The following is a 19758-nucleotide window of genomic DNA, read 5'->3' as shown; positions in this document are numbered from 1 at the left end:
GTGTATCAGATATAGTGAGGGTAAGAATAGTCTCAGTAAGTCTTTATTTCAGTTTAATCTGTGTGAGTGTGCTGAGTCATGATGCAAAATGTATTTCCTTCTGGGGGATGCAAAGTTTGAAACAATGATTTAAATATGACATAAAACAATGATTCTATTTTTTCCAGTAGAGTGGGTCAAATATCTCTTTGAAAATTGATGGCAGTTAAGGTTTCTTTCACTAGAAAACACAAACTCACATTTGTGTGAACACTCACACTATAAATGACAATATATGCTAAATTTTAAGGGGTTCATAAAGCCTCTTGTAGCCTTGAAGGCCTTTCAGTTAACCCTTCAGGTATAATTTCAGCTACTGCTGAGTTTTCAGAACATATATTTAGTATATATGGCTTTGTGTATACGAAAAGCCCCATTAGGCAAGAACCATCTTTGTATATATTTGAAGTGCTAAGTCGGCAAAACCATTAGTGGTAAGCACTCCTGACAAGCAACAGTATCTCAGTGCACTTACAGAATTGAAACATCCGTATTCTCTTTCTTCAGAACCATCAATGTCTTTTTAATGGCCAAAGGATAATGTTTTGGTCCTTCTCCTTTTATATTTTTCAATATGTACCAAGCTTCTGAAACATGCCTGCCACTGTGGACACAGAGTTTCTTTATAGTTTGACTTCCTCATCTTCCCGTTTTATCTCTTGTCGCTCCTAAGAGGGGCCTCTCTTCGGGTCAAACTGGGATGTTCTTTATGCCTCCAACATACCATGCTAAGCTCCTCTTCCCTCACTTAAATTCCACCTGACCTTTAACACTCAGTTCAAATTTTTAAAAAAATCCAATCCTTTGAGATGGGTCCAGCATTTATTGTGTATATTAAAGCAAATGGCTAGAATTCACTAAGAGACTTTTGTAAACTTCTAATATCATATGCAAAATTTCTGTAAAGATACATTTCCCCAGGGCTTTCATAAAAGATTTTAAGAAGTTGCAGAAGGTCCTATGAATCAAAACAAGGTAACTATATTTATACCATTAATTGTTTATGCTGTTTCTTTTATCTTTTCTATTCCCCAAGGGCAGGTATTATACGCTTTGTGCCGCAAACACAAATAGAACATATTTTAGGAATATGTGATGCCTTTAATTTGTGTCTCCCTCAAAACTCTTCCAAAAAACTGAAATGCCCCTACAAAGAATAATGAGATTTGTTACATTTATATGCGATCCACTTTTTTTTTTTCTCCAAGAAAAGAAACATTCCTCTTCTAGATCTACCAACTGGACATAAAAGCAAAATTTTAAAACAATCATCGTGTACGAAGCAACCATACAACATTGTTCAAGAACTTCCAAATCGAAGGCCTATGTACAACATCCCGAGTAACAAAACCTGAAAGGCCTTAATTTCCAGTCTCTCTGCTTTTCCTTTCCAGTTATTTGTTTGTTTAAACAGGCCGACCTACTTAGTGAAGGTTATGAGATAGCTTGGCAACATTTGTAACTCAGAAAAAGGTTATGTGCAGGAGTTGCAGGCAGTTTCTTAACAAAAGAACTACCGCACGTTGAGACATGCCCAGGGCTGAGGACCCCGGGCCGTTCCATTTTTCTCAAGATACGGGTCCAAAGGCAGCGGCTGCTCTCGCCCTATTTGTCGTGAAAGTCAAGGGCGCCGCTCCGTCCGTCCCATGCAGGCACGAGGATTAGAAAGCGGCCTCAGAAAGGGACGGAGGCCTCGACTCGGGGACGCTCAAGCCCACCGTGCGCCCCCGGAGCCCGGCCGCGGCGCGCGGCTCTCCGAGGCGGGGGAAGCTGCGGCGGCGGCGGCGCCGAGACGGAAGCTTTTCCTGTAGGTGAAAGGTCAGAGGCTCCGCAGGAGGCGCCGGGGGAGAGGCTGCTGTGCGTACAGTGCGGCTCGCGGACTTGCCTCCCACGCCCCGGCCCCGCTTCGCGCTCCGGCCCCAGCTACTGCCTCGGACTCTCTCCGAGCCCCGCACGTTCGGCACCGCCACTCCGGCCACTCTGCGCGCTCCCAACCCAGCCCGAGCAGCCTGCCGCCGCGCTGCCGTACGGGCCGGCCCTGCCGGCCGCAGACTGGGGGACCTGGGGGTGCGTCCGTTGGCAGTTAGGAGGAAGGGACACCCCGCCCCCCGCCCCAGGCGCGGCCACCGCTGCTTTTCTCCCTACTCGGCACTTCTTACCGGCGCTTCTCCGAAGACCTACGTCCCGCGCCGGGCGTAGACCGGACAGTCCCGCTGTGGTGGCTGCTTGGGGTTCCGGGAAGAGACAGATTGGAGAAAGCTCAAGGGGGTAGGGTAAGGAAAAGTGGGGGCAGGGAGCTTTTTGGGTTTGTGTATTTGGGGGGGTCAGAGTTCGTGACCCCTCCCTCAGCTCTGCGGTACGTGCTCTCATCCGCGCCTGCGCGTTACTGGTGGAGCCCCGGTGAGGAGGTCGTGACGTTCCCTGGGTGGAGGAATGAGAAAACTGAGCCTCTGAAGGGCCGCTGCCCCCTATCGTCTGGGAGGGAAACTGCCCCGCCAGAGCGGCCCTGTTAAGGATTTTCAGTAGACGCGTGAGCTTAGCCTCCCTTTTGCCAAAGGTGGTCGGTCGTTAAAGGAAGTTTTGAGACGTTTCAGATTTGAGCAATACTAGATAACCTTATCAGTTTTGGGCAGTTGGGTTTCAAACTTGTGGAAAATTGGGCTGTGTTTTAGGGTATCTCTTACCTTAAAGTTTATTAGAGAAGTTAACAAGTCTGGGTAGGTCCCGACAAAATATTTAAAATTCCCTTTAAACCAAGCTAGGGCAGAATCCTCCAGTCAGGCAAAGATTTATTTATCAGCTCTTGTGGGCAAATACGTATAATGGCTAAATGGAGCAAGAATTATCATCACTTAGAATGTAAACTTCTTGAAGGCTTGCTTTTTTTGTCCAGCGGTGTGTTCCCAAGCATACAGGACAGTGCCTAGTGGTCAATAAAGATTCGTGAAATGAAGAGGGCATTGATGGAACATTATGACAGTGACCACCTGTGGCACTGAGGTGTGGTAGGAAGAGCTGCCTGTCTGCAAAGCACTGTGTGGTTTGGACTTTAAGAGAAGGGGTCCTTGAAATTTCTTTAGTATTGACCAACACTAGAAAAGCAGTTCCAGATTCAGACCAGAAACCCAAATCAGGAAAAATAAAGGTGCACTGGGAAGGAGAACATCTCCTCTGTCTTTTTCCTCTGGAACTAGGCAGCAGGACACAGAAAAATGGCATGCAACAATCCCTAAGAAGGGGAATATGCTTTATGCCTCATTCTCTGAAAACCCCTCTGTGGGGTTCATCTTTAAATATATGACTGTAGAAGAATATATGGCTTAAAAGACATCATCACACCCAAAAGTAGATACAGTAAATTTATTTTGTATAAATATACATATTGACATTATTTACAATACTAGTATTTTATTTATAAAGGATCTATATCTATATGGACAATGAGATACAAACTATTATCACTTTAAGTAAAAAGTGTTTCTAGAAATTCATGTCATTTAAAGAAACAATATAGTATTTCAAGACTGGTTCTTAACATGCTATGACCAACTCATATTAAAGAGAGTTGCCCCCTTTCATCTCCCCCCACCAAGGGAATTTGATATTGAGGCTTTTTGAAAATTTTCTACCTTTATCTTAAATTCTACTAGAAATTATCTCTTTTCTTAAAAGGGAAAGTCATAGATAAGATTTTCCTTTAGAGAATATTAAATGTGGCATAGGCTCCAGAATATTTGTATATGGAAGGCACTTAAAAAAATAAAAATCAGAAGGGATCCATTTGGAGTAATTTAATTCACCAAACAAATACTGAGTGCCCATAGCATGCAAGGTACTCTGCCAGATGCTGAGGAGGAGTCTCAGATTCTCAAGGATAGAATGGGATAGGCACCATAAGAAAGGCTATGGAGACACAGAGAAAGGAGAGACTAAATCTGGTCTGGAGGAATAAGGGAGGAGGAATAGGAGAGAGAAGGACTAGGACCAACTGTCACAGAAAGAAAAGTCTTGGATACACGGGCAGAAATAGGTTGGAAAGAGGGTGAGAACAAAAAGAAAAAAGGTTGGGGTGGGGTTAGCTGGAGTGTGCGACACCTGAGGAAAAGTGGTCCATGCCAAGCCCACTGGGAAGCCAATGAAGGTTGCAAAGAGCAGGGATGAAACTAGGTTAGAGCTATGCTTTATAAGATAGCTCTGGCAGTGTTTAAAATGAGACCACACAAAGGCGGCATTGGAATTAGAAGAAAAGTTATTTGTATCATTGGGAGGAGGTAACGAGGACTTGAGCCAGGGTCTGTGCAATAACAGGAATGAAGATGGACCAAGAGCAATAGTAGAGGGTCTTGTTGAGACTTGGAGGCAGATTCTGGAGCCTAGAATAGTGTTTTTCCATTACAGAAGAAAATAAACAGATCTGAAGGAACAAAGTGAAGTCATGTAAAGTTTAAAAAGCTTAAGAAGGACTCATGTCGATGTCCAACAGGTAGTTGCAAATACGGCCTTGCAGGATGGTGGAAAGAGTAGGTCTAAGACCTGAGTTGTAATGAGAGCGTGTGGGGGGCTGTGTTTGAGTTGCAGATGACAAGAATCCTGTCCTCACCTTCTATGCATTTCAACAACTGTTTTCTCTTAAAAGACACAGGATGGGTATTTTGTGAGAAAGGGATACAGTATTTGCCTTCAAGGCATGTATGGTATAACAAGAGAAATAGGATTTACCTTTCTAGAAACCCTGGTGACTACATTTGACTACAGTGAATCTGATGTCAAAAATGGGAATACAATTGATGCATACTCTAAGACAGACCAACATATGCTATAATATTTACATTTTAACTAAGTTTTAAATAGCAGGCTTTCCCTATTTCTGGATATATCCTACCAACATCTGGTTAACAAAACTACACTTTAAAGTTATCTTCTTCACTTACTTGTTTCATTACTGCTTTATATTAAAGTTGCGCTGACGATCTCATTTTAAGGAACACTACTACATACTCAAAGACTCAAGCTTTTGGTTGAAAAGAAAATTAAGGATCTTGGGCAAAGGACAATAGGATCATACTGGGTACATTAGAGAACAGGAGAAAAGAGGTTGGAGAGAGGTTCAGAAATGTGGGATGATGCCTAAGAACCTTTCTTATTTTTCTAGGACTCTGATGGATCCTCTACATTTACAGCTGTCACAGCTAAGGAGGATCCTAGACTGTGGGGGGGGGGGGGTGCACACCAAGAATGCCATCCTTACTTTTAGCACCTTTTTGCTTAGCTTTACAACTGCTTTTCTTTCTCCTCCTTATGAATAAAAGGAGAAACCTGAAAAGGGTATGATGGAAACATGTGCATCAGTGTAATAAATATAGTATTCTTGGGATCTGGGTACTGTGTACACTTTCTCATAGAATGCACCCAATAGGAGCATGTGGGTAGCTTAGTCGGTTAAGTGTCTGACTCTTGATTTCAGCTCAGGTTATAGTCTCAGGGTCCTGAGATCGAGCCCCGTGTTGGGCTCTGTGCTCAGCAGAGAGCCTGCTTAAGATTCTCCCTCTCCCTCTGGCCCCCCCTGCCAAACACACCCAAAATCATTTTTTCCTCTAAAATGTTAGCCATCAGGAGATATATTTTTTAAAGTAACTTTACAATAAAACATATATAGTTAGGTTGCTCAGTTGACATTAATTGAGCCAGGTTAAATAAATAATTGATCAGCTTTAGTAAGTTATGAAGGATTGATGAGAGGGGAAAGGAAACATAATAGCATTCCACATTTAAAACATTTTTTGGGGGGGATGGTAATCTGATAGCTTCCTCAAAAGGCTGTATGTATTTTACATTTTCAAAACCCTCCATGGGGCGAAGCCAATAGCCAGTACAATCATACATGTGTTTTAGATGTAATTAGAATTAATAGAAGTTTGTGCAATGTTTTTTTCTCTTTCGATTTATAAATGGTTTCTTGATTTAGCCAGCTGTTGGAAGACAAAATAGCCTGGCTGATATTTTTTTAGATTCTGAGGTTTAAACCAAACCTTCCAGTCAGAAGGCTGAGAGCTCAAGAGGAGGGGGGCAGAACTCCAAATAACTTGTCCTTTGCAAAATGCTAGACCCAAAGAAGGAAACACTTTATAAGATATAACCTTGGTCTCCAAAAAGGATACACTGAAACTGCAAGGATTTTAACATGGAAGCCTTATTTATGCTCTCTTGATTAAAATTAGTGAGTTGCAAAGAAGTATTAGTGTACCTACTGTGACAGAAAGACTAGGGAGATAGCCTGTGAGGATTGTGTGTGAGGGTGCAACAGGGTTTAAAATGATCCCACAGCAAGAAACAGAAAAAACGACAGCAGCCAATTCTAGATTTAGTAGAGACTCTGGTGCTGCAACAAACAACATTCAAAGGGCTTCAGAAAGGCACTCAGTAATTCTCTTGGCGATGGTATCACACTGAATTAGGAAGTACTTTATATAAAAACAGAAAGGAAAATTGGTGTGCCCTTTTGTGAAATATTCTATGGATGGCCCTGCCTTTTAAGATAATGTATTTTAGTTTAAGCTCAGTCAATAAATGTATATTATAATCATAGTGTGAATTTCATTTTTCTTCTACTCATCAACAGTTTTATGTACAAAGGAGTTCACGTTAAATAGTAAGTGCACCAGAATTATTAATATAAATCTTTCCTAATGAGGTGCATTTAGCAACTGGTTAAAGAAATAAAGGATTTGTTTTAATTACCAGGGAGGACATAACACAAAGTAGTATTAAATAACCTTTAAAAAATGAATACAAATTCAGTTAACAGTGGCTTAGAATCTGTGCTTTTTTGGTATGGTAATTCCAGTTCATTTTTTAAAGCACAGTATTAAAGGGAATGGAACATTCTTTTTAGACGCAAACACCACCACTAACTTGGGCTCAGAACACTTACAATACCAAAGGATATTGTGTAATATAATGCCATATTTTGCTTTTTTTACAAAAAATAATACATTTTTGTTTGTGTTGAACTGGTAGCTTTAAAAAAAGGATTAGACTTTATATAAAGACCATAGAGTTAATTGTGTTCCTCTGCAAATGAAAACATCCTCTTTCCTACTTACATAGCTCAGTTCAATGAAAATTTCACATTCTATGCCTTTGCTCTAATTCCTTGATGATGCAACATTATCTCAAGCCCAAAGAGGTACAACAGAAATACTCTAGATAATTTACTGGAATTTCACTTCACAGTTACTGAGGTAGGAGCTGGCCGTGTGTTTTTTCCATTAAAAGATGCAAAAATTCATCTAAGTTTGTTGATTCAAAAACATACATTTTTTATATCAGCAGTTGTATAGTAATTTCTAAACCAAACACTGCATGGAAATTTGCTCCTCGATGTGTGTTTTTTATTTACAAAGACTTACCTCAAGTAAGAATGTTACAATGTAACACTACAAAGCACATTGAGAAATCTGTGTCCTAAACCTTAATACAGTATACACAATATTAAGATAAGTTTTCTGGTTTCTAAAGAAAAGGTACTTTAGAATTCAGTGTGAGTCTCAGAAATAATTCTGACCATTAAGTAAACATCAAAATTTTAATAAATAACATACACAAAAAAACCAAACATTAAAAAAATTACCTTATACCTAACAAAATAATTGTAAAAATTGATGAAGATTTTGGCTGGATTTATCTTGGCAGTGTTCATTTATATAAAATTTTTGTACTGTATTTACTCCATTCTGATGAAATTCCACCCATTTGGAATCACAGAAGGGAAGAAACCAATATCGCTACAATATTGTGCCTTCCTGAAATGCTTCTATCCACCTGTTGGTAAGAGAAATTTGTTAGATTTGTAAAATGCAATTCTCCGTTAGGTGTTAAGACAATATAGATCACAGCTGTGCCTGTGGATCCAATCACCCTAGCAGTATATTTAAGGAGTTTCCTATACCAAATTAGAATTCTGCATATATGGAATTGTCCTTTATTTGGTAATATGGCCGAAAATTTGGCCTGAAAAGTGCATGAGGCATGAGGAAGGGGGCATTTCATGTAAAAGCTCTGTGAAGTCCTGATGATTCCATACAGTTGGTTTGGGAAATGAATACATTTGCCAAGGCTTTTATTTCAACCCCTTTTTTGCTTTTAAGAACACCAGCTTTATCTCCTCTCTTAACTCCCTGGGCATCCATAGTCCAGACCTGTTCTAATATTTTCAATGAAAGAGAAGCTAACATTTGATCTACTTCAGTTGATCAGAATTTTGCATGCAATATAAAGTGTATCCAAAAAAAAGTGTCTTAGTGTTTCACAGAAGTCTTTCCAAAATTTGTTAGTCTCAGAGTTTTATCTGACAATACCCACAGCTGCAATCATTCAGAAGACACTTGGAGGTAGTCTTTCTGTATCTCCCTAGTACTGTAATCGCTTCTGAACTTACTATGAACATTTGAAATCACTCAATTTAATTAGTAAACATAGCCTATAACAGATTTAGCTCAAATTTCAAGGACAGAATTTTCAAAAATTTAAATGCAAATGGCACAAGTTATAATCGAAAAGTCTTTTAAAAAGCTAAAAATTTCCATTAAAATTAATATATTTTAATATTCTGTAATGTGTAAAAACACCTCCATGATATTAGTGACTTCAAAGAGAAACTTATAATTTAGCCTGTATTAATTCTACATTACAAGTAAGCAGATTTCCTTCACTCAACTAAATTTAATTGTACTGAGGTTTTTTCTACCTTGTCAACTTAATGATATAAACAAAAGATATATATTCAAAAGAAATAATTTTTATCAGTTTGATGATGAATACAGATAAAAATCATGAGAAATGTAATTCCTAACAGAATATTAGAACAATTACTCTTTTATCCAAGGTAGTTTTTACAGAAAAAATAAAGTGACATAATTTTAAATATCCTTCAGTTCAATTGAAAAAGAATTATTTGGAGTAACAGATACCCACTAGATATCCTAATATAGACTGAAAAAAGAAAGTCTTACAGAATATCTGTCACACTGTACCTGATTAATATTCAGGAACATATAATTCTGGTACATTAATTCTAACTGCCTTAAGACAAGCCTTGTTGACTTAAGGCATTCTTTTTTATCTGCATGCACGTTTTAAGCCTATTGAGAAAACATGAGCACTAAACAAAATAAAATGTGGAACAAAAACGTGTAACTTGTGAGGCCAAAATAAAAATCCCATGAAAGGTCTGGTGAAAGGTAAACTGCACTGTTTTGTTTACGAAGGACCTGAATTTCACAGAGATATGCTCCTCTATGTTAAACAACCTCATGACATCAAAATAAATATTCTTGTTGGAATTTTGAAAAGACTGTTTAAAAAAGCCTTTACCATCTAAAATGATATCCATTTCCTTCTACTCAGTTATCGGGAACAGCATGGGAGTCTCTTAATGCGTTTGACCCTCTTCCCAAAGAAGTTAAGATAGCAAGCAGCTGTTTAAACTCCTGCTGTTCCATGGCACGATTGAATCACTGGATTGCCAAAGTCCTGGAATGTTTTAAGAGATGATCCTTACCCTCATTGAAGGAGAGGTCAGATGCCTCAGCTTCCTTTCCTTTCAGCAGGGCAGCTGAATTCATGCTGCTTCCTCAGAGGTCATGTATAGACGAAATATTCTGGACAGAACTACCTATTTTCTTTTTCCCTCTGCCTCCTGAAAATATTCCAGATCCTCTTGCCTGTTCTTAAAACAGTTCTAAAGACTTTGAAAAATACATGAAATCTAACCAGTTTGGATCTCTGATTTAAATTCTTAATTGTCCCCACACATGAAAGTAGGTTATTTTAAAATCAATCATGTAACAACTTGAAACTCATGTATATAAGAAAAATATGTCTAAATTACTTACTTCTGAGCTGAGTGAGCATCATCTGCTTTGAACACATAAAATAACATGTTTTTGTGTAGTAACTGAAATACTCTAGACTCTGAATTCTCATCTTTGACTTGAGTGACAGTGAATCCTAGTAGAGGCTGACTCTCCAAAGCTGCCACGTCCTAATTTAAAAAGACACAATGGGAGATGGGACTTTAAATTGGTAACAGAATTCAGATTTGCAAACTCTTGAACTGTATAGCTATAATTTAATTTCATATACACACACATATATAAAACAATGATAATTTTTGTTTTTCACTTTCATTTATTTTTCATTTATTCAACAATATTAAACTGACCCTTCCCGACCTACCTCACGAGCCAGACACTGTGTTAAAGTTTTCAATGTGTTCACATTCATTGAGTATCACATATTTCCCTACAACCATCGAGGTAGGTAAGTTTATTACTTTCATTTTATGGATGCAGAAAACAAGTTCAGAAAGGTAAGTGATTCACCCTGTCCCACAACAGAAAAGCTTGGCTCCTAGAGCAGTGGTTTTTTATAGGATGTTACTGGAACACAGGGTGATCAGATAGGAGAAAAGGGTAATATTAGAGCAAATAGCCAGGCACTGTTTATAACCCAAACAAAGTCTATCTTATCTAAGCTTGAGGCCTGATCAATACAATCTGGGGATAGTCAAGGGAGTGTCAACTAGGAGAGCTTCCAGAAAGGATAAGAACCTTTGCTTTTAGTGAAGTTCTTAGTAGTCACATGACACCAAAAAAAGTTACATTTTAATATTATGGAAAATTCCTAACATTTTAGAGTAAGAGCTCTAGGACACAGTTGACATTAAAAACCACAGCAACAACATCTCCCCCTCCAAAAGCAAAGCAAAACAAAAAATATACACAAAAGAAACAGATTAAACAGATATTGTAATTATTTCCAACTGGCATTATAAAACCAGACCCCACAATTACTCATCTTTAGATTTCAGATCTTACCTCACTTGCAGCATATGTATACAGCACTTTATTTTTTATGACAAACCACAAGTGTTTCCAAGGTTTTTTATTGCCCTTTGATCTGTACAAGTAGCCACTCATGGAGGAATCTTCTGTGTTTGCTGATACCTAGTAAGCAAACCCCATATATAGTTTAATGGTTTTCAAACAAACAAAAGGTAACAAAATTGCTTTTGATCACTGATGCTGAAAGCAATAACCATAATAATATAATGTTTCAGAATGAAATTGTTTATTTTCAAAGTCTGCTACTGTATAAATTGAATACTGTCATTACCCTGGGCATAAAATACCCTTCTGTTTAGAAGCAATTCAAGCACTGGGGCCCCTGGGTGGCTCAGTCAGTTAAGCGTCCAACTCTTGATTTTTGCTCAGGTCATGATCTCAGGGTTGTGAGATCACTGGGTATGTAGCCTGCTTAAGATTCTCTGCCCTTCCCCAGCACTTCTCTTTACAAAAAAAAAAAAAAAAAAGCCATGCCAGCAGCATTCTGCCTGGTTTAATTGAGCTTGCATGCATGTATTTCTTTGTGGTGTCACCTGTGTTTTCTGGGTTGCCAGAGAAGAAAAATAATTCTAAAGATCAGAAATGCTTTTTGAAAGCTGCGTTTTTGGGACTGTATTTGTTGTTTACTGTTCTTCGTATTTTGCAATGTTAGGGAAAATTACTTAAACCTTTAACTCTGTTCCTGAAATAATTTTTTGGGCTTATAAAAACTATTAACAGAGAGGTAAATGCAAAATTCTATTATTTGTCGTGATTTTAAGGATTAGTTTCTGATCCTGAAACTTTGGTCTGAGAGAAGCTTACTTTGCTTCATAAAAGGATGAAAATGTCTTAATCTCTAGGCAAAAAGGTAATAAACTCTCAATGATTATAATCTGGCAGTTGAAAATTTTCTTTTTTTTTAAACATAGAGCAACAGAGAAATAAAAAGCCAAGTCTAAGAATCGTGTTATTAGTAGAATGGTGAACAGACATTTTTTTTTTAAGATTTATTTATTTGAGAGAGAGAGAGAGAGACAGTGCTCGAGTAAGAGAATGCACGGGGGTGTGGGGCGGGAGGTGCAGAGAGAGAGGGGAGAATACTCAAACTCCCTGCTGAGCAGGGAGCCTGATGCAGGGCTCTATCCCAGGACCCTGAGATCATGACCAGAGTCAAAATCAAGAGTCAGCTGCTCAACCAACTGACCCACGCCTAGAATGGTAAACAGACTTTTAAGGGAGTTCCCCATGATCCTTGCCTCTTATAAGCACTACTGTACAGTCTCCTCCCCGTTGTGTGTGGGGAGGACCTAAGACTTGCTCCTAACCAATAGAATATGGGGAGGATGATGACATGTCACTCCCATGATTACATTACGTTCTGTAAGACTCCATATTGCTAGTAGATAGGCTCTAGAGACTTTCTCTCATGCTGGCTTTGAAGAAGTAGTTGTCTTGGGAGGCTTGTGTGGCATGGAACTGAAGGCAAACTCCAGGCAAAAGCCAGCAAGAGGCCAGGGCCCTCAGTTTCACAACTGCAAGGAAATGAATTCTACTAACAACCTGAGTGAGCCTGGAAGTAGACCCCTCCCTAGTTAGCCTTGCAAGGAGAACTCAACATTGGCCAACACCTTGACTGTGGTCCTGCAGAGATCCCAGCTAAGCTGTGCCTGGACTCCTGAGATAATAAATGTATGTTGTTTTAAGCCATGAAGTTTGTGGTAATTCGTTATGTGGCAACAGAAAACAAATACAGGTGGATTCTATGAATTTTAAAAGTCTACCTTTCATCATGTATTAATTATATTAATTTCTTACAAATTTTATGAGGAAGAGGATATATTATTGTCTAGTGGAAAATTTAATATCTAATGTTAAATTAGAAATATCTGTTAAGTGCAAGTAAATTTGTATAAAGACATGACACCCCTGTCGAAGACAACCAAATGACTTTTTAAAAATTAGAATGTTTACATTCAAATGAGATTTTGCTTAAAATGTAATTACATTGTGATACTACTATGTACTTATGTGTTACTATCATTGATCAAGGTATTTTGTACACTCCTCTTTTGGAATATTCTTAAATTAGTTGATTAACTGTAGAAGAATATCAGTCACAATACTGGATAGTCATGCATAGCCCTTTATTATCTTTTTTTAGAAAATATTTTATTTATTTATTTACAGAGAGCACGAGCAGGGTGAGGGGTACAGGGAGAGGGGAGAGAATCTCAGCGTGGAGCCTGACACAGGGCTTGATCCCGTGACCCGGAGATCATGACCTGACCTGAAATCAAGAGTTGGACGCTTAACTGACTGAGCCACCTGGTGCCCCTGTCCTCTATTGTCCTTTTAAAAATAAAATTAGTCTTAAGCAACTTAATCACATGAGTCACAAAACGTTCCTTCCAGTGATCTGATTACTTAAAATATAAATCAAGTCTAACTCAAGAGACATAGCCTGCCATTACTGAGGCTCTGAATGGAATTCTAAACACGAGGAGTTTCTAAAAATGTATTGAACATCACTGGAATAAAAACACAACTTCCCAATTCCTCAAAAAGTTAAACATAAATTACCATATGACCAGGCAATCAATTACACTCCTAGGTATATTATTAAGAACAATGTCCACATGGCAATATGTCCAACAGTTTATAGCACTGTTATTCATAATAACCCAAAGGCAGAAACAACTCAGATGTCCATCAACAGATGAATAGATAAATTTTGGTATATACATACAATGGAGTATTATTCACATATAAAAAGAAACAAAGTACTGATACATGCTATAACTTAAGTGAACCACTAAAATACTGTGAGAAGTGAAAATAGCCAGACACAAAAGGTCACCTATTATATGATTACTTTTATTTTTTTAAAGATATTATTTATTTGAGAGAGAGAGAGAGTGAGTGCACAAGTGGGAGAGGAGGGGCAAAGGGAGAGGGAGAAGCAGACTCCTCACTGAGGAGGGAGTCCCAGTGCTGGGCTTGATTCCAGGACCTAGACCCAAACCGAAGGTAGATGCTTAACCAACTGAGCCACCCAGGCACCCTCGTATATATATTATATATTTTTAAAAGAAACTCTACATCCAATGTGGGGCTCGAACTTAGGACCCAGAAATCAAGAATCACATGCTCCACCCACTGAGCCGGCTGGGCACCCCTGAATTGTATACTTTAAATGGTTAATTATAAGTTATGTGAATTTCACTTCAATTACAAATAAAAAGACAACACAGCTTCCCAAGTAGAAAACTTTTACTTTTATGGCACTTAACCGGATAAATTATTTTTCCCAGTCTGATTGCAAAGGAGAAAACAGTGGTTCTCAAAATTTAGTATTCATCTGAATCAGAGAAACCTTGTTAAAGTTTCTGATTCTGTAGAACTTGGGTGGGGCCTAAGAATTTCCATTTCTGTAAGTTCTCAGGTGATGCTGATATGCTGCTTTGGAGGACAATTTGAGAGCCAGTGGAGCAAAGGAAGAAATGGCTGCAGTCAGGAAGTAGAGGTTTGACAGCGGAAGGTCTGTTTGTGTGGTTGGGTGGAAAGATGTACAAAATGCGACTGGAGTCAGGCTGGGTCTAGTCTAGACTAGAAATAGTTTTGTAACTAGCACAGTGGAGTTTAGACTGACGAGAAGAGCAAATTTAAGAATTATATTTATAAACTGTGACATGAGCATGGAGAGGCAAACAATTATAGAAAACTGAAAACTATTTCCATTGGTTAAGAACCTTAAAGTTCTCAAAGTCAATTTAGATTCAGGAATTGAGTGATGGAAGAGACAGTTCAGAGTACTAAACTGGCTTAACCAGTTTAAGAAACTTGGCAATTAGAACTTTTAAGTCCTCTTCTTACTATTTCATGAGGCTGGCTATGAATCATTTCCTAGTGTTTAAACTACCATGATGGAATACACTCAACTTTACATAAAGAACACAATCTTTTTAGCATTGTTTGCTTCCACTTCTCACAGTAGAACACCTCCGGAGTAACCAAGTAAGAGAACAAAATGTAAAACTCTACTCTGCTGGCCACAGAACTGGTCACAGGTGGAACTAATTAATAACCTAATAAAAATGGAGATGGCCCAGGAGCACCTGGGTGGCTCAGTCGGTTAAGCTGCTGCCTTTGGCTCAAGTCATGAACCCAGGGTCCTGGGATCCAGCCCCACATTGGGCTCCTTGTTCAGTGGGGAGCCTGCTTCTCCCCTGCCTGCTGCTCTCCCTGCTTGTGCTTGCTCTCTCTCTCTCTCTCTGTGACAGATAAATAAACAAAATCTTTTTTTTTAAATTTTTTTAAAAAATGGAGGTGGCCTAGATAGGCAGTGCTATGTGTTACCTAACTGAATACTTGAATTTGAGGAGATGGGATAGGGTACCGGTGGTGCCTGTGGATTATGCCACTGAGTTCTAACTGTGCAGACTATCCTAACTTTTACAATTTTTCTTTTAAATTGAAAGGAAAGACAATTTACTATCAGTGCAGCTGTCTATAGCCAACCAGTACTTACAAATAACAAACTGTGCAGATTAGTAAATGCTGATAAAGTGCCCAAAATATTCTAGACTTCTTCCCTCTGGCATGGGGTCTCCTCAAAGTAATTTTAAAAATCCACATGTGTTGGGGGGACGCCTGGGTGGCACAGTCGTTAAGCGTCTGCCTTCGGCTCAGGGCGTGATCCCGGTGTTACAGGATCGAGTCCCACATCAGGCTCCTCCGCTAGGAACCTGCTTCTTCCTCCCACTCCCCCTGCTTGTGTTCCCTCTCTCGCTGGCTATCTCTCTCTGTCAAATAAATAAAAATCCACATGTGTTGGGATGCCTGGGTGGCTCAGTCAGTTAAGTGTCTGTCTTAGGCTCAGGTCATATCCCAGGGTCCTGGGATCGAGTTCCGCATCGGGCTCCTTGCTCAGAGGGAAGCCTGCTTCTGCCTGCCACTCCCCCTGCTTGTGCACTCTCTCTCTCTCTCTCTCTCTCTCTCTCTCTCTCCCTCTCTCTGACAAATAAATAAAAATCTTAAAAAAAAAATTCACATATGTCTAAATTATCTTTACTTGCTGACATTGCTATAAAACATTCTCCAAACCTTCAACTGCCATTTTCTGAATGATTCAGGTCATATGGGAGACCAAGCAAGAGAGTGAGGCATCAGCCACATCCAGCACCAATATTAAAATGTATGTCTTAATAGTAGTGGGAAATGACATCTTCCTTTATGGAAGAAAAACAGTATATTATATGCATATGAATAATTCAGCTTATATCAGGTTGCAGGTTTAATGGAAACACTTACTTCTTTGAGAGCAGCTGGGATTTTTTTCTGTTTCCTCCCTGATGGAATACTATGTAAGACTGAGGATAAGGCACTTGAAGGAGATTTGTGATTTCCGGGAGATCCAATCTTCGGAGAATGCTGGTGATCTAAAACAAATCAGGCACACTTATGTAGCCCGTGGTAAGTATTTTGCAGTCCAATTTAATTCAGATCAATAAACACTGTTGCAAAAAATATCTATGGAAGGATACTTGAGAAACTGATGACACTGAGACCCCCGGGGAAAAAAGATGGATGGCCGGAAGTTGAATGGGAGGAAGACTTTCCACTCTCCACGTACTACCAATTTTAAATAAATTATGTAAACTTCCCTCCTGACTTGGAAAAAAAATACCACGAACAGAATCATTTAGTACCTAGATATATGACCAAATAAGAATATTATAATGAACAAAGTGTTAGAAAAGGGGCTATGACAAGATCAGGAAACCATTAATTTTGAGTGCAGAGGTTCAGGGAAAGCCGGGGAGAGAGTAAGATATTTGAGTTGGCCATTAAGATATAATAGGAGTTTGCCAAGTCAGAAAGAGGAGGACGAACACTCCATGAAGAGAGGTCAGCATAAGCAAAAGCAGAGGTATGAAATTAGATCATCTATTTGGAGAATAATAAGGCTGAGAAAAAAAGGCTTGTTCTAAGGAATGTGGGCTGTTGTTTAAGCCATGGGAAATCAAAGGTCTTTTAGGCTGGGAAATGACAGGAGCAGATTGAATTTAGGAGAAAAAAATCTGGCAGTAGAAAGGAGGAAGGATTTGCAGCAGCAGAAAACCTGTTGGCAAACTATGACAGCTGTCTAGATGAAAGATAGGGCTGAGATGAAGAAATCAAGAGAAAGGTCTTCAAAGATAAATTAGTCAAATTAACTGCCGAAAATGGGTGTGGATGATTAGGGAAGAGGATTTAAAAAAAATGAATGTTGGATGTTTACAGCCTTTTTTATACACCCAGAGAACAAAGGCAGGAACAAAAAGGTCAGCGAGCGATTAGATAAATATATCTTCCTGGACAATGTATGTACAGTTACTATTACTCTATAAATATATGGATTCTGAAATAGCATGCCATCTAGCTTTACTCACTGAGACACTCTCAATTGCTGATGGAAAGCTATTCTTTGTGGAAGTGAAGGACAACCTTTTTGAAATTTAGATCCTATATATAGGTTTCAGGAATTTAATTAAAACGGAGCAGTCCTGCTAGCTGCATTCACCTTAACTGTGGGGATGGATACCTGCACATAATGAGCAGGCAGATACGATTCATCATTTTGTATTTGGTGAGAACGTTTAGATATACCATAAAACCTCATCAAATCAGTCCAAGGCATTACAAATAGGCTAACAAAGGGCCACCCAGTGTATGTCCACAGAGACAGATAAAAACGATTTGTAAAGAGCACACAGTTGTGAAACTCGAAACTTCAAAATTACTTGAAAGTTAAAGTTTCCTTGTAACTGTTTTAAAGCATTTCATCCTGTAATTACACTTCTACAAATAGTATCGTATTAGTTAAGAAAGCTTAATTAAATCACAAAGGCAAAATTCTTATTATTTTGAGGTGAGTTTCACCAATCATACTGCTAATGCACCTAAGATGATTCTTTCAGAAGGCTGTTTGAAAGCATCTGGGAATAAAGGAATTTATTAAATCTTTACTTATATATTACCTAGTTTCTGCAGTTCTTGGAAACAATGTTCACATACTCTTGCTGGTTGATTTTTCAGGTAATCTAAACCATATTTATTTGATGAACAAGCTTGGCATACAATCTGAAAACACATTGAATTATTTCACTTAGAATAACCTCAGTATCAAAGCATCAAGTATGCTACAACAGATACTGCTGTCTACCTAGAGTGCTTTCAAAACCTTTTCTCAGTCACTGACTCTCACTAACACCTCTGTGGAGTTCAGGCCTGCAGTGAACTCACCCACAGCACCACACTGGAAGATGAAGAGGCCACACACTACGACCGAGTGCGAATTCCATAAAGTAAAATACTAACAGCATTAATGTGTGCAAAATGTTTAGAACCGTGCATGGTGTGCACGAAGTTCTCTGTTAGCTGTACTTATCATCATCGACGTTGCCCATCATCTCTAGGTAACCACAAGCACGTCTGCTACGCCTTTACCAAGCAACTGGCCCTCTCCTAAATGCTCTCTAAATAGACCCCCTTTAATCTTCACGGTAACTCTTCGACGTCATTGTTACTATGCTCATTTGACTAATGAGGTCATGAAGGCTCAGACACGTCACTGGCGATAATTTCAACACCGAAAGTACCTCTATTAAATACTTAGTATCTAGATAAAGGTAGTTTAAATAATTATCGGTAAATGTGGGAGTCTTGTTAATTGCGAAAAATTTTTAATGAAAATTATCTATTATTGACATTGTACAATAACCTTGGTAGGTAGGGGTAAGTTCCCTAAAAGACTGCTCTATGCCTAAATATTTAGAGAAAATATCATCCATGATTCAGTATCTTTTTTCCCCCTGCCATGATTTACAGGAGGAAATATGCTTCCTCACTATGTACAGCCTGGAGCTATTAAAAATCACAATGGAAAGGGGTGTCAACTTCTCCAACCTTCCCGCAGGCCCGGCAGTGGTGTCGTCTCCAGGTCAGAGTAAATTCACTTGTGCAGATCATACACATTGTGGCTCTGGTATCAGGGATCCAGATGGGAGCCTTTGATCCAAGAGGACTAACTTCCTCTTTATTTTCAGAGTCAGCCTGTGGAACAACAATTTTTCATTACCTCCATGCACACAGAGTGCTACAGAATCAAGCCTTTTTTTTTTTTTTTTCAATGGCGGCTTACAATGCTGATGGTGTCATTAAGGATGTGGGATGAATGAGAGGCTACTATAGTTGTCATAGTCTCATGATATTATGATTAGCTATATCCTAAGAATCCTTTGCTGCAAAATTAACTTAAAAAGATGCCCGTGGTAGTGCCATGACAGAGGATTAGTTTCTCCCTTAAATTACACTGTATTTCCCCAATTTTTTACAATGAAATTTTACAACCAGAAAAAAATGAATGCACTATATATTATCACAGACTTGCAGTTAGACATTAATAGGACATTTAGTTCTGAAATTATACCCACATGTATCTTTCTGTGAAACACATGTTGCTTTTCTAAACCCCTGGGAAAAGTTTCTTTAGGGTAAAAACTGTTTGAAATGCACTGGAAAAAAAAAAAAAGAAAGAAAAAGAAAAACAAGGAAAAGACAATACCTCATCAAGACTCCTACTAGGACAGAATGTGATTCTTTTTTTGGCATACTCTTCTATTGACCTGGAAATCGCTTCTAGCCATTCATCCCTTTCTGTGGCAGAACTGTTGGGGGCAAAAGAAGGTTCCATCAACCAGATGTCAGCTTTTATTCTTTGCCTTTTTCTTCCTTCTTCTCCTCCTGCCATGGCAACAGATTCCATCACCCTCCCCAACAATGCGAGTCACAG

General features: G+C 38.9%; 2 protein-coding genes across 4 annotated transcripts in view; both read right to left on the bottom strand.

Annotated features, from left to right (window-relative positions):
• The window catches only part of NR2C1 (nuclear receptor subfamily 2 group C member 1), a 45902-nt gene extending 42628 nt beyond the window's left edge, over positions 1-3274 (bottom strand). Inside the window, exon 1 of one of the 2 annotated variants that reach the window (XM_045780025.2) lies at positions 2199-3274. The gene's annotated coding sequence lies outside the window, so the exon portion shown is untranslated. The remainder of the gene's footprint in view (positions 1-2198) is intronic. The other variant, XM_045780024.2, reaches the window with a different exon arrangement.
• A 110-nt stretch (positions 3275-3384) lies between these two features.
• The window catches only part of FGD6 (FYVE, RhoGEF and PH domain containing 6), a 110120-nt gene continuing 93746 nt past the window's right edge, over positions 3385-19758 (bottom strand). For both annotated transcript variants that reach the window (XM_045780022.2, XM_045780023.2), the window contains exons 15-21: positions 19531-19633; positions 18873-19019; positions 17945-18047; positions 16236-16363; positions 10917-11045; positions 9933-10081; positions 3385-7860 (exon numbers count right to left, since the gene is read on the bottom strand). In XM_045780022.2, the coding sequence (XP_045635978.2) occupies positions 7824-7860; positions 9933-10081; positions 10917-11045; positions 16236-16363; positions 17945-18047; positions 18873-19019; positions 19531-19633 (796 nt within the window). In that variant the 3' untranslated portion in view covers positions 3385-7823. The remainder of the gene's footprint in view (positions 7861-9932; positions 10082-10916; positions 11046-16235; positions 16364-17944; positions 18048-18872; positions 19020-19530; positions 19634-19758) is intronic.

Source organism: Ursus americanus, chromosome 17 (genome assembly GCF_024610735.1).
Source record: "Ursus americanus isolate L20-20 chromosome 17, mUrsAme1.1.p, whole genome shotgun sequence".
In the NCBI taxonomy this organism is placed as follows: domain Eukaryota; kingdom Metazoa; phylum Chordata; class Mammalia; order Carnivora; family Ursidae; genus Ursus; species Ursus americanus.
Note: the sequence above shows the minus strand (reverse complement) of the source record. Positions and strands in the feature narration are given on the sequence as shown.